Source organism: Rhamphochromis sp. 'chilingali' (assembly GCF_963969265.1).
Source record: "Rhamphochromis sp. 'chilingali' genome assembly, chromosome: 9".
Taxonomy (NCBI): domain Eukaryota; kingdom Metazoa; phylum Chordata; class Actinopteri; order Cichliformes; family Cichlidae; genus Rhamphochromis; species Rhamphochromis sp. 'chilingali'.
The window spans coordinates 12,287,394-12,302,315 of record NC_137936.1 but is presented as its reverse complement, the minus strand read 5'-3'; the positions used below and the strand labels follow the sequence as shown (position 1 = coordinate 12,302,315).

At 40.0% G+C, this 14,922-nt stretch overlaps 1 protein-coding gene across 2 annotated transcripts; it reads left to right on the top strand.

Annotated features, from left to right (window-relative positions):
* Positions 1–648: 648 nt before the first annotated feature.
* zbtb49 (zinc finger and BTB domain containing 49) lies at positions 649–6,157 on the top strand. Of its 2 annotated transcripts, XM_080891056.1 has the most exons (8): positions 649–866; positions 1,200–1,400; positions 1,490–2,598; positions 2,700–2,746; positions 2,815–2,906; positions 3,289–3,371; positions 3,542–3,703; positions 4,841–6,157. In XM_080891056.1, the coding sequence occupies exons 2-8, from the start codon at positions 1,249–1,251 to the stop codon at positions 5,557–5,559; spliced, it is 2,364 nt and encodes a 787-aa protein (XP_080747182.1). In that variant the 5' UTR covers positions 649–866; positions 1,200–1,248; the 3' UTR covers positions 5,560–6,157. The 2 variants fall into 2 exon arrangements, with proteins under 2 accessions (XP_080747182.1, XP_080747183.1); XM_080891057.1 differs by lacking the exon at positions 649–866 and having other exon boundaries at positions 874–1,400; positions 2,833–2,906; positions 4,841–6,155.
* Positions 6,158–14,922: the final 8,765 nt, after the last annotated feature.

Genomic DNA, 14,922 nt, shown 5'->3' with positions numbered 1-14,922 from the left:
ATGAGAATATAGGCTCTGCCTTGTCTTTTGATCGTAACAGATCTTTATGTGCAGGTGAATGAATTTACCCTGACTAAAAGGACCATCTATTTGTTTTTGTTTTTTTCAATTTTATACAAATCTTTTGGTTGGATTTTCATGCCTGGCTTCAATCGAGTGGGATTCAAATTACCCCATTTACCTTAAATATGATATTGTTTGGAATGTTTCTGAAGGAAAAGAAAGTCAATTGTGGTGTTAATGTTCTATTAATCTTGTGTAAGCAATATATACATAAATGTCATTTTTTAAGACCAAACCAACCTTACTTCACTGGAAAAACGACCTGAACCTGTTATCTAAATCTTTGACTTTCGTTAAAAAGAAAAAGGCTGCATTTTTTGTTTCCTTTTCGAAAGATTTTGATTTAGTGAGTTAATATTCTGTTAACTTTTATGACCCCGTCTTTATGTCTTCTTTTTCTTCTTAAAAAGGTTGAAAATTGTATTTTCTGAATGTATAATATATGGTGCATTTTGTTTGTATGTTGATTTTGCTAATAAAAAAAAAAAAAAAAAGGACCGTTTGGTCGCTACATTATTAGTCTTCCCTGTGCAAATGCAACCAAAGAAAAGTTCCGAGCAGGCTGGAAACGAGCCTCATGTAACCTTTTTTTTACAAGTATGAACCACGTGGTTACTTTTAGCATGTCCTCTCCTTACAGTGACTTTACCCGTTCCATTATTTAACACGGTATATCTGTATAATGGTTAGCGGTATTTATTAGCGTTTAGCAACTCGAAATGCAAGCTACACCAGGAAGTGACGTATTATCATGCCTGTCGAAAAGTGACCTATCATCCAAATAAAAGTTGGGATCCTTTAATGTAAGTTTGACCCCCATCTTTATGGGCTAAGATAATATATAAGTCACAGTACCGAGGAGCAGTTCTCGGTTGCAAATGTAATGCATTCGGGATTTTGTGCTCAATCGATTTACGCCGCTTAATAACATGGGTGGCTAGCGTAGCTTTGTAAAGCTTAGCAGTTTGTGTCCAATTTTTGCATGGGTGGTCTTGCTGCAGAGACACACTGGATTCTGCGCGGCTGTTGAATCCCATATGTTCGAAACTGCTCTTAGCGCTTCCTGGCTCGCTGGCAGGAGAAATGACATCTCTGGTTAATCACTCGTTGTTGTTTTTAAACTTGTGTCACCTTAGCTCGCTTTTTGATGAAGACTTGAGTGAGTGGTGGAGCCGCTGAGTAACCATGGACAGTTTGTCCAGCCACAGCTCCTACCTCCTCCAGCAGCTTCAGGAGCAGAGGATTCAGGGTCTGCTCTGTGACTGCATGCTGGTGGTCAAAGGGGTTTGCTTCAAAGCCCACAAAAACGTCCTGGCCGCCTTCAGCTCCTATTTCAGGTGCCATTATCTCGTTTGTAATAAACGTTAATCATACCGAGTTGCTTCAAGGTTTCCAGATGCATTAAGTATTACTCTGATCTTTTCAGGTCCTTGTTCCAAAATTCCCCCAGTCAGAAGAATGACGTGTTCAACCTAGTTATCCAGGATGTCAGTGGCATTGGCCAGATATTGGACTACATGTATACCTCCCATCTTGATATTAACCAAGATAATGTGCAAGCACTCCTAGATATCGCACAGTGTTTGCAGGTTCCGAATGTGCAGAGCATGTGCAATGCTTTCCTCAAGCCCTGTCCTCCACCAGTGGAAATGCCTTCGTTTTCGCTCTCAGGCATGTTGGGTTCAGAGCATGACTGCCTGCTTGGAAGCAATCTTCCTAACGATGTTGACCTGCCCTGTCCCTCTGAATCCCAGAGGCCTGGCTTCAGCAGTGACATGGACCACACCAGAAGGATGCCAATTTCTGTGCCTAACAGCAGCTCACACTGTGAAATGGGTAGCAGCTCTCAGGCACCAGTAGAAAAGCAGCTAGTTCATGGGTACAAGCTCCGCAACTTCTACAGTAAGCAGTACTTTAAACAAAGTGCAATACAGAGCAATAGTGCAAATTCAAGCCAGGGCCCTTCAGTGGTGGAAGAGCAGCAGTGTCAACTTGTGATAAACCAGGCAGGCAACAGCACCCCCGTGAACTCAGGAAACACAGTTCAGCCTAATCAGTCTTCCATATCAGTGAGTGTGGACAGGAACCCTGACTCTTCTCTCACACCCTCAGATAATCTAAACACTCCTAACCCAGACTCCTCAATGAACAAGCCAATGCGCCCAAAGAAGGCCGTCTACCTGAAGAAATATAACTATCTTCGGTCTCAGAAGGCTTTGGAGGAGATGTGCACTGAATCAGTTATTGAACCTGTCCTTAGCTGTTCAAAGGAGAGCCTTCAAGGAGAGACAGTGGTCCAGGTTCAAGCACCAGAAGCTCCTGTAGAAGATAGCACTGCAGCCAGAGATGAGGTTGCAGACACAGCTGCAGATGCACAGCTTCCCAGTCCTCCACCTGTGAATGAAGAGGAGCAAAATCTAAAGCCTGTGCCGGAGACAGCTCAGCAATCGGGACACAAGCAGTACTGCTGTGAGGTGTGTGGGAAGATCTTCAAACACCCGAGCAACCTGGAGCTGCACAAGCGCTCGCATACCGGTATTTCCTGATTTTAACGGCTCTAGAATCACACATTTAAGGTTGAATTATAGGAATGAATTATAATGCTCTTAGGCATAAACTGATCTGTTCTGTTATAGGCGAGAAGCCCTTTCAGTGCAACGTTTGTGGAAGAAACTTCTCACAGGTATTTTCTTTTGTGCTCTTCTAATGTAATAGTTATTCTTAGATGTTCATATTAAACTCAGATGTCAGACGGATTCTGTCTTACAGGCTGGAAATTTACAGACACATTTGCGGCGTCATTCTGGGGAAAAACCATACATCTGTGAGCTGTGCGGGAAAAGGTAAAGTGACTTGGATTGATTTTCATTTGTCTTCTTTTGCCATCTCCCTGTCTCTACTTTAAGCATTTTCTTGGTTTAACTGAGTTTGCCTTTACTAAGACAAAAAGTGCTTCCAAAGTTTTCCCAGGCTTGTTAATATTATTCTATCACTTGTTCAACTTCACACATAAATAATTGTTGTTGCATAATAACACACTAATGAGGAACTGCTGTGAGTAATTAACAAAGTGAAAGAAAATATAATTTTCTTGCCTAGCACATAATATACTATAATATCCAATAAATATATGATATGATATTTTCCACTTACCATATAGAGATATAGAGATATCAAAACTGATGATTTCTTTACTGTCCTTTATTATTCATCTGTGTTTTCCAGCTTTACTGCATCAGGGGATGTCCAACGTCACAAAGTGGTGCACACAGGAGAGAAGCCACATCTGTGTGACATATGTGGCCGAGGTTTGTGGCATCTCTCAGCACGAGCAATAATCTCAGTCAGTCATTTGATAATACAACAATCTGAGAATTTGTAATGTCTTGCTGCTAAAGTGAGCTCCTGCTGATGTTTAATAGTAGCTTGAACTGCTTTTATTGAGAAATGCATTTCTTGTTCCTTGTTAATTGTTCAGGATTTAACAACTTGAGCAATCTAAAGGAGCACAAAAGGACTCACGCGACGGACAAGACGTTCACCTGTGACCAGTGTGGAAAGTCCTTCAACACGCACAGAAAGCTTCTGAAGCACAAGGCCCGGCATGCTGGGGAAAAACCTCATAGCTGCGCCACCTGTGGTAAGTTATAATGTCACAATCTATTTAAAAAAATATTTTTAAGAGTCTACAACAGGCCCAGTTATTTAACATAACTTTCAGCAGTATTTTAGTAATGGAAAATCAAATCTATTCTCAGGTTGGAATAATAAAAAATCTGGATTAGAAACTTCCTAGCAGCCAAACTGTTAGGTGGAGCTCGACACTGGTTGGTTAAATAGTTCCCATTTTTGAAAACAAAAAACAGCAAAATGCACAAAAAAGAAAAAGAATATTCAACTGCTAGTATTGTATTTTGAATACTTTGTAAAGTCACTTTAAGTACTTTTAGTGCAGTTAAATCAACACATTTTAGGGTCAACGTGACAGAAATGCAGATGTGATATGTGAATGTGAGATCAGAGGTCTAATTTGACACCATATTTGGTTGCAAACTGTAATGTGATATTTAGAATCCCCATTTACCCGTATGATTTCCTAAATATCATCAATACAAACAATGGCTGTAAGAAACATCGTTTTAAGTAGCTCTACATACAGTAGCCTTATTATTATCACTTTGACCTTTGACGTAGATTAATCTTTTGACCTTAAAGGAGAGGTCAGAGGTCAGCTATGATATGATATTTTTAATACTGTTATTGTTCATCTATATGCTGACTATACCCACCAAACTAGTTATAAGTCTTTTTATACATTTTCAACCAACAAATCATTCAGTTGACCTTAAAGACCTTTGTGGAAGTAAGCATAATTTTAATGCATAACATAACGTAGGTTCCTTGATGGATGTAATTACCATTAACAATGTACAGTTTTGCCACAAAGGTAGACCCAACACCAAAACAGCAGCTGTCTGTTTCCTTCACAGACATTGTTTCAGTCTTATAGAGCCACGTTTTACAACAATTTGTACTGACACACTCGGAATCGACACTACAACCAAGGTTGTTGCAATATTATTACATTAGCTAACAAGTCCAGCTGGTCTTGGAATGCAATGGAAAGCCAAAAGTGTAAATGGCATTTACCTGCATATTCTTTAAGGCTCTTAAAGCTTGTTTTTCTATGACAGCATTTTTTTCCCCATGTTGTCATTGTTTAAACATGATGTGCACACGGTGTTATTCATTTGAGATTTCTTATGAATTAATACAGGGAAGTGTTTCATTGGCTCAGGAGACCTACAGCGTCACATACGGTCACACACTGGTGAGAAACCTTACATCTGCAATACCTGTGGAAAGAGCTTCACCCGGTCTGCCATGTTGAGAAGACATAGCAACATGCACTGCAAGGGGCCTCCAGTTGAGAGTCAGGTCACTGTCAACTCTGAGCAGACACATAGCGCAGATGGCGGCACGTCATTACCCAAAGCTGTCAGCCACAGTAAACCTGCTGCTGCCAGTGAGCAGCATTTCTCTGCTATGATGCCCCACACAGAGTTAGAGAAATCCTCAGCGCCGGCTCCTTCGCCATCACAAGCAACACCACATATAGAGACTTCACCTCCCAGCATTCAACTGAGCCCAGGATCTACCCCGCTTCCAGAGCTGCGCTCCCTGGTTCCCCATCACCTCCTTTCATCCGGCCACCAGGAAAGAACTGCAACCCTATCTGCCACAGATCGTACGAAGCTGGCCAAACCCCACGTATTGCAGGAAGCGCCATATGGTCCGTATGTCGAGAACGGGAACATGCCAATGGATAGAGGCCCAGCGGGGAGGCCCTACCTGCCTCCTACAGACAATTACTGCAGTTCCCTCACAGGGACAAGCAGGCCCTATAGGTCCAGTGAAGGCCAGTTTATCTCTAGTGTAACTCTGTGGGGCCTAGCAATGAAAACGCTCCAGAATGATAATGACATGGAGCAGTAAGCATGTCATGTCACACAGCATTGCCGGATCAGCTACCCAGTGAACTTAAGTGACTTTTACTCAACTGAATCATATTTCTACCACCTGGATCATGAGGGACATCAAATCAGAAAGGACGGGGCCTTCTCTCTCGCTAGTCTGCTAAGTAGAGTAGACCGGAGAGCAGCTAGAACAGCAGCTTGCTTGAGACAAATGATAAGCTGAGGGGCTGTACAAGACCCAGTATAAGATATTATCCTGAACTCTAAATCATGCAAAACTGAGGTCTGCAAGGCACCGACGTCACAGTGCAGCGGGTATTTTCAGGGCTCTGTGATTCAGTGGGGTTTATCGTTTGAAACTTTATTGTTCCAAATCTAAACATCCCAGGATGCATCATGCATCAGCTACATTCTTTCATTTGGTTTGTACTGCGCTGCAGTTTAAGATGTAAAGAAATGAGCTTGTTACTGATTAAATATTTGTGCAAGATCTCTCTGTGATATATTTATGTAAGAATTAAAGACCTACCCTTTCTGTATTGTAATGTCTCAGTGTTATTTAAAAGGAAGACATTAACTTACACAGCATTTTAGTTTTTCCAGTGTTCACTGTGTAGCAGGCGAGTAGCTATATGGGGAAGATATATTAAATTTAAAGTTTAGGGTCAGCTAAGCAAATACTCTTTTGTTTTTTCTTCTTGTTTGTATAAAATGAAATATTAAATTGATCAAAAACACCACATGGAATAGCCTCCATCCCACGATTCTAAGAACAATAAGATCCATTCACATGAATAAGCAAATTTTAAGCTGTGCTAATATTACTGGAAAACTGAATTTCTAGTGCTGTCAGCATTAGGTTACTCAGTGTGCCACTGGAACACACAATTCAGTTATCATTCACTCATGAATGTTTGCTTTATGATGTAAACTAAACACCAATTAGCAGATCCTCACTGTGATAGAATAATACTTCAGCTGGTCAAGCTTCGACTTCAAATGATAAATGTTTGTAACGGCAATGACAAAAGTCATCCTGGTCATCCGTCTGTTTCATAGTCATCTGTCCCTATAAATAACCCATTATATATGTGTATATAATTCTTTTTAGATTATAATGTCAACTGTAAAATTTGTGTATAACTAAGCTCTGCCCAAGTAGAAATGTATAAAGGTGCTTCATCCACAGCAGCAGCTTTACTATGAAGCAAAAGCCTGCAGTTGCAAGGTGCAATGCTTAAAGAGGACAACAGAGGGAGCTGTAAGATATATAACACCGGTGTTCTGAGAAACCATCCTACTCTGACAAATCGTCCTACCCGTTTTATAATTTTACGGTGACTTGTGACTAAACCTAACCCTACCCCTAACCATAACCATAACTATGGGCTCAAATTGTGGTCATAAATATTTTGTACTTGTAAATCAGGATTTGTATGTGTAAAAGTAATTTGTGTGTGTGTAAAAAAGATTTGTGTGTGGACTTAGCCAAAATATACGTGTGAAACTCTGCACTCAAGTTTCAAGTTACAAGTACGAATTTTGACCCCGTTTTTCTTCCATCTGATTGGCAAATGTCATGTCAATCACAAATTTAATTATCCAATCAGAGAACAGATGAGTTTGGCTGTCGGAGGGGCAGTTGAAAACATTGGGTAGGATGTTTTTTGAGGTAGGATGGATTCCCAGAACACCGGCCCACTCTGCTCTCACGCACTGAGGTATGGGGTATGCTTAAAGGGATTGATTTGGTGTTATGGATCCTGTCGGTGAATGTTGAAGAGGAGGCATTCAAAAAGTGATATTTCCACTCACCACACACCCAGTGAACACCAAGCATCAGTAAACATTGTGCAAATGCACTGCAGCATGTCGGGTAAAAAGTGCACTGAGCTTTCTTTACAAGATAGGCAGCTGATAATTGGCTGTCATTGCCACAGTATACAGCCCCCGTTACTCCATGCCTGCTAGATAGGTTGCCTAGCAACACATAGGATCAATCTGTTATCATGTTGTTCATTTGTTGCCTTTACTCCAACTACGATGGGAAAGGGGGCAGGCACTCTGGGTAGAGAGGTGTGCCTAACCGTGATGCACCTCTTACATCCTGAGTGTGGTGTCATACCACAAAAATTAACACCTCACAGTATCCTTGTATCTCTCATGTAGCTGTGATATTAATAATTAAGCTTAGGATAGTGGTGTTTTTTAAATAACTCACTTTGCTTTGCTGAAAGCGGTTACATTTCACTACACAGAGAAGTTATTTAAACCCTGGTCAGCTTGAGTGCATTCTCACTTTACAGCAGATACCAAAGTGTGAGAGCGTGAAGAAATCCCGTCTGTCCTTGGCAACAGCAGACTGACCCTTTTTCCTAGTCTATCAAAGTCTCCCAAACCTCCCAGTTGTTATTAGCGGGGAAATGGAAATTATATTTATACAGAAATGTTTTATGTTTATAAGCAGAACGGTAAACAATCAGAAAATCTTTACAATGATGATGACTGAGCTCATATAATGATCATATCCAACAAGTGCAATTTATTGTCGCTCATGTGTCCTCTGCCTTCAGCAGAAAATTCAACAAAAATGGCACAAAAATATAAAACACGGATTACGTTTTGGATGTTTCTTTTTGCCTGGATGTTTACACAAGGGAAACACTTATGTGCACCTAAACCACCGTTCCCATAGAAACCTTGCTTTTCATATATTCATTATATGGCAATAACTACACCAGTTTGACTCTCTGCCAGCTAAACGAGTGACTTTGAGGGTGAATCCTCTCTGCTCATGACCCCCATTTCTCACTCTGTGTCGCTGCTTCCCTCTCCCCTCGTGCTAAAGTTAATCCTGATTATGTACGCCATCTAACTGGTGCAAAATGAGACCCAGCCTAATGCCATTTTACACAGAAACGCTTCCAAAGCCTGTCTTTTGTTCCAGCATCTAATCACGTTTCACTGCTTTGTGTTGTCACAGGTATATGAGGATAGGTTTAATTAACAAGTGAGTGTGAAATATATAAATCCAACCAAATTTGGCTGACTGGGACATTTCACTGCAGAAACTGAGCAGTCAGCTTTAACCTCAGGCGAACAACTCAGTTTTTTTCTTTTCTTTATTTTGCTGTTTTTTTGTCTGTATTTGTAGTGACTGTTATCCCCAAATTTTTAGCATTTTTATTGGATTTTTGTTTGTCTAAATAAAAAAAAAAAAACCCATATATCTCTTCATACTCTTCAGATGAAAATCAACAAATTTCCTCTATTACCTTTCAAAAGTCATGAATGTTTTCACCTGCTGTGCACCACAGCTTTATTATCGCGCTTATGTCTGCATCAGCACCAGAGATGTGAATGTGTTCTGGCAGCAGTTTCAGCCAAGTAGTAATTGCTGTGGAGCTGCGGCTTGTTGCTGTGTTGGATGAGATGGATAAGTGGCTGACCTAGTCTCTGCGCTATAATTCCTCTGTGTGTCACAATATGAAAGAGGCTTAAGCAGAGGAGAAGAATGGTGATTGTTCCTACTGTTGCTTTGCTGCTTCTCTCTACTGTTTCGCACTGCTTTTCTCTTCTCCTCAGACAGCAGCTACCTGCTTAGCTCCATCCGTTTCACTCCAATCCGGCCAATACATAACTACACAGGCGTTATCATAGCACAGACCGATGCACACAGTGCTACCAGATTAATGTGAAGTTGTCAGGGTCACCTGTTAAGTGGTGCTGTAACCATCAAATGTGTACAGAAATGTGCAGTCTGTGGTTTTAACTCACTCACTTGTTCAAGGAGGTTTGTAGTTAAATGCACACTGTGGATATGCCATTTCACATTTATGCTGTCATACCCCCAATTCTTTCTCTACAATCATTATCTTCCTCCATGTCCTGCTTTCTCTGGCACACACACCCACACACACTAAATACACACACGCTGGCCTTTAGCTACTGTACCCAGGTGTGTTTTCTCTCTGGGTCTGCACAATATACTTCCAGTTTCCTAAGATGCGTTTAGACACCTGTCAGTGTGTGTGACAGGTTATTCTTTGTTTTCCCCCCTCAGGCAATGAAATGAGGTTGTTTCAGCACACATACAGTAAAGCTCACGATGGGAAGGAATGAAGAGCTGATTTTATAGCCAACCATGTGGCTGGTTGTCCACGCTAATGCTACCAGTTCTAATTTGTAACTCTATTCCAAATATTACAGTGACATGCTGTGAGAAAATTGAGAGATGATTGGCTACATCTGGGATCCCCTCGGGTACTGTGTGTCTATTTGTAGGTTGTTGTGTCCCTGCATGTTTAAAGACAGCAGCAGTTCTTCAACATGGGTGTGCTGTCAGTAACTAGAGCTTCAAGAAGACTGAACCGTTCCAGGCAGGTCAAAATGTCTGCTCCAGTTGATGAGAATAGAGAAGTTGTTTCACATTAAAAAAAAAAACCCCAAACACATTTACCAGAAGATTCTGTATAGTAATCAGGGTGAGAAAGCTTGAGATATAAGCTGAGCACAAACACTTACAATAAATACATATACTTGAGATATATGTTGTTTAGTGGTGAATTTCAGGGGCGTCCGTTTATGAATTTATTTACCTTAGACAGTTTGTCTTTGTGCTTTGCGGAGCTAATCTCAGCAGCTGTGGCCTAATATGGCAATATCTTTCATATTACTGTAGCAAGACAGCAAAACAGTTTTGTGAAAAAAGAGAATACACTATAAGGACTGAATTAAATATCATCTAGTCCTTACCAGGCCTTCCAATTAAGTAAATCCAACAGTGTCACATGGTACTACACAGTTTCATTATTCACTCTATTTATATAGCACCAAATCACAACAGCACACACCTTAAGGTACTTAATATTTTAAAGTAACTGCAATTATACAGAGAAAACAACAACAAACCAACGACCCCCATATGTTCAAGCACTTGGCAACAGTGGGAAGGAAAAACTCTGTGGAGGGAGAACCCTCCACAAAAAAAATTTTTGTATCTGTTTATGTATTTAACATATGCATAAGAGCTGGGGGGCAATTGCAGTTGCTGCCCCATGCCCCCCTGTAGCTCCTCCCCTGCCCCTCTACCACTGCTTGGGTTTCCCTAAATATGCTTCTTTTTGCAGTCAAACATCACCACTTTGGTCTTTTCTGTCCAAATGACATTCTTTCAAAAGTCTTGTGGTTTGTGCACATGCAACTTTGCAAGACGTGCTGCCATGTTTTTTTGTTTGTTGGTTTGAGAAGAGACTTTCTCTTGGCAGTTGTTCCAAACAAGCCATGTATGTTATCCCATAATACATTTGATGGTGAAATTTCCAAATACTTCTAACTTAAAATATATATTTATTGATATTGCTGCTATTGTGTCACTCCTTTTCTGTATGTGAAGGCTGTAATGTAATGGTTTTACAAAGGTCTGTTTCAACCTTAACTAGGGGTGGGAATCAAGAACCGGTTCTTGTAAAGAATTGGTTCCCAGTAGTCCAATTCCTTGGAATTGTTAGTCTGCCTGCCTATCGATCCTACCTATCGGTTCTTGCACTCGCGCTACAATCAGCTGATTTCAGGTTGCATGTCCAAGGAGGAAAATAGCAACGCAGTCTAATGGATATGGACATTTATTTTTACTGCACAAAAGGACGAGATAAACAGTAAAGTGGAAAACTGCATCCAGGGCAGAGACAACCGCATTGTGCTGCTAACACAACTTTGGTTCTTTGCAAGCATCCACAGAGAGCATGCTAATGCTAAACTAGTCAAGAACCCAGGATGAAAGTGTTGGCAATTTCTCAGATTTATATTGTTAAATGATGATTATGAATGTGTTTCAGCTATTTTTTGAGTAATGATCACAACAAAGAGGAGAAATACCTCAGCAAACAAGCACAAACATTTGACCCAAAGCATACAATTAATTTGCATGAATGTAATTTTTTTTATTTCTGCTTAGCACTAGTGGTTAATCTCAAAGAGCCGATGAGAATCTAAAAAAGACTTGATAAATAATCAATTCGATAAGTGATATCAATAATGGAAATGGAATTGTTAAATCTTATCAATATCCATCCCTAACCCTAGCCATGGTCTTTTCCTAAATCTTTCCAAATTATCCTATGTTGTACCAGACTGGAATCCTACACTGAAAAAATTTACTTTATTTACTTAATTCAATAATGGACATTGGTTGCACACAACTGTTTTGCTTTGGCAGAAACTTAAACAACTGAGTTAAATCAACACAACTTTTTCATATTGAAACATGTTTAGATGAAGTAAAGTGAGCTCTTGGAATATTTTAATCCTTCGCAATTTTGTCATTTTATTTCAACACTATTCAATAACTTTTAGCCCAGTACTTCTTGGTCACTTAATTACTACATGTTGTCTTTATATTACATAATGTTCAACAAAGTTTATAGTCCGGTTAACATGAGAATTGAATGGATCTATTGAACAACTACCATCCTCCTATCTTTGCAGGGGGGCTGGGGTATAACCCAGAAGTGATAGGTTACAAGGCAGAGTAAACCCTGTACAGCTCACCAGTCTATCACATAGAGACAAAAACCACTTGCACTTAGATTCATGGGTAGTTTAGAATCACCAATTAACCTAACTTAACTCTAACAACTGCAGGACTTTTAACTGTGGGAGGAAATCAGAATACCCAGAGAGAAACCAGTGCAAACTAGCCAAATTGTGGATTTGAACCCAAGACATTCTTGCTGTGAGGCAACAGCGCTAACCACCATGCCACCAATCCAGGCTTAACCAAAGTAGGAAAGCTACGATTTCAAGGCTTGATGCAGAATTTTCTATACGTTTTTGTCCTTGACAGATTAAACCACAATAGAAAGCAATAGCATCCTTTTTTCCTGCAGATCTGTTATATTATATTTCATTAAATACTAACATTAAGAACAATAAAGATTATTTAGCTGCTCATGTAATCAGATACTTTGTTGAAACATGGTAGCAAAATAAAAATGTATGTAAAAAAGTGTAGTTAGCTAGGTACATTGTGGGTTAAATCACACTGCCGAAACTGCCTCAAATTGTTGATGTGAGACTCTCTTGCTGTCTTTGTTTAACTAGAGTCCATGGTTCCAAGTAATAATTCTGTGATCACACACTCTGCAGTGAAATAGCAAGCCTTCATGAAAGCCCATAGCATTAGCTTGCTATATCAAACAGATCTTAACTACAAGGATAAAGTACACATGGGAGACTTCATTCCTCTTGTTCAGATTTTTTTGATTTCCTATGGTGAGAATATTAGCCAATCAGATCCAGCGATTCCCCAATCGCAAGGACAGAACCCTTGAGGCAGAGTGTGCGTGTGCGCGAGTGTGTGTTTAGCTATGTGGATGTTGGCGAGAGAAGAAGAGGGAGAAAGAGACAGTGGAGGGAGAAAATGAAAGGGGAAGGGACGATAGAAGAGATGTTGTAAAATTAGCCACGCTGTCAGAGCAGTTTGCACTTGGTTTTAAAGGAAATGTCATCAGTGTAGCAGACTCAGGGAAGTCCCCCTTGCTCTCGATCATCTTGCCTGCAGGGGGACTCTGGCTTTCTCCCTCACTTTTCCCTCTCTCTGCTGTGGCAAACTCATTAATGACAAACTGCTCCAGCTTCTCATGGAGTTGAACAAAATGGCATTCAGACAGCCGAAGGAAATCGCACAAAGTCACCTGCATGCGCGCGTATGAAAGAAAACTCGCATGAATGATGCCCTGGTTTGTGCCTGGTTATCTCGGATTACATAATGTCCACAATCTCTAAACAGTGAGTCACGTTTCCAGTGGATAAGTGATGTGACTTTATTTTATGGGACTACAGCTTCTGAACAATTATTCCAAAGTCTGGGAGATATCAAGTGGACCTGCAAACAGTTGTATTTGTTTGCTTTTATTTTGTTTTGTTTCAGGACATTATAGTTTTTCATTTCTCTTCAAAGGTTAGACCATGAAATTTTACTGTGCCGGCACACTTAATATTGGTCTCCCCCTATAGACAGCTGGGACAGACTCCAGTCCCCCAATGACCCTGAACTGTATCAGCACTTAAGAAAATGGATGGCATGGAGTTAAAATCAAGCTAGACCTAGAAAAAAATTAGCCTATTGCATAAGACATCCAGGTGTTAACTACCAGCATTTCAAAGCCAAGCAGCAACCTCCATGTGTGACAAATAAAGCCAATGCAGAAGTGCCAAAAACCGCAGTTCCTCTACTGGCCACTTGACGCTGGCATTAAAAAAGTATTAAAAAGTATGTTTACAGTCTAGTTCAAGAAAATAGCTCTCCGGGTCTCCATGGATTTCCCTTCATAACAATGCTACATTGTATAACTTATTATTTTTTTTAATTTCAGAGTGATGCGGGTGAGACTTAAAGTTAGGGGAGTGAGTGCTTTGCTTGACAAATGTACTGACGCACGGAGCTATGGACAATTGCTGTCTGCTCACTGCCACTATTTCAGCTAAGTAAAGTGGAACATTTTAACAATGTTTGTGCCATTGGTGTCTTTAAAAGCAGTAACAGGAAAATAAGTGCAGCACAAAAAAATGCACTGCTGTGTTGTTTAGCTCATCAAAGGCATGGCTGGTATTTTGTCTGTTACTTAGCACTAATTAGCAGATATTTGTATCTGTGCTGGGCTTCAGTTTATAAATGCAGCGCGGTAATCATGCTCATGGTAGATGGTAGCTTGAGTAACTGAAAACTTCACATCACTTTAAGAACTGTGGCACCTGGTGTAGAAATTAATATTATTATTATTATTATTATTATTATTATTATTACTACTACTACTACTACTACTACTACTACTACTAATAATAATAATAATAATAATAATAATAATAATAATAATAATAATAATAATGTGTACCTTTTAATTATGTCAGGTTTGTCAGTTGACAATACTACTGCATACATTAACAATGCACTTTTTGGCGTTTTGTTGTTTGTCTGTATTCTTAAGTCAATTAATTTCATGAACTGTGGATGATTTGTCCCATAAAAGTTTAAAATGACTTTACCTAGAGAGCTTTTTTTTTTTTTTTTTTTTTTTTTTGCTACTAGCTCATTTATTTAGGAAAAATCGTCTTTCAGCTTGTTCACTGCCCTTGCTGTAATTTATTCCCATTAATGCGCGATTAATGGAAATTCATACATCGAGAGGAATTTGCAAAAATATCGATAAACTTCCAGCCAATGACAAAAACAAAGGAAACGCTCTTCTTTCCGGGGGCCAATCCCTGCTTGTCTCCATGGCAAAAGGAAAAGAAAAATCCTCGACTGTGGGTCGGTTTTTTCCGGTCGGACTCGGAATCAGAGCTCAGAGCGCCTCACTGTTATTGCCACAGACGCATCAAT

What these genes read in the sequence shown, in the direction of transcription:
- zbtb49 (XM_080891056.1), top strand. Translation starts at nt 1,249, where the DNA reads ATGGACAGTTTGTCCAGCCACAGCTCCTACCTCCTCCAGCAGCTTCAG. An exon ending in GTGGAAGAAACTTCTCACAG is followed by an intron (nt 2,747 to 2,814) that starts GTATTTTCTTTT and finishes CTCAGATGTCAG; the next exon opens with ACGGATTCTGTCTTACAGGC. An exon ending in GTGTGACATATGTGGCCGAG is followed by an intron (nt 3,372 to 3,541) that starts GTTTGTGGCATC and finishes TTAATTGTTCAG; the next exon opens with GATTTAACAACTTGAGCAAT.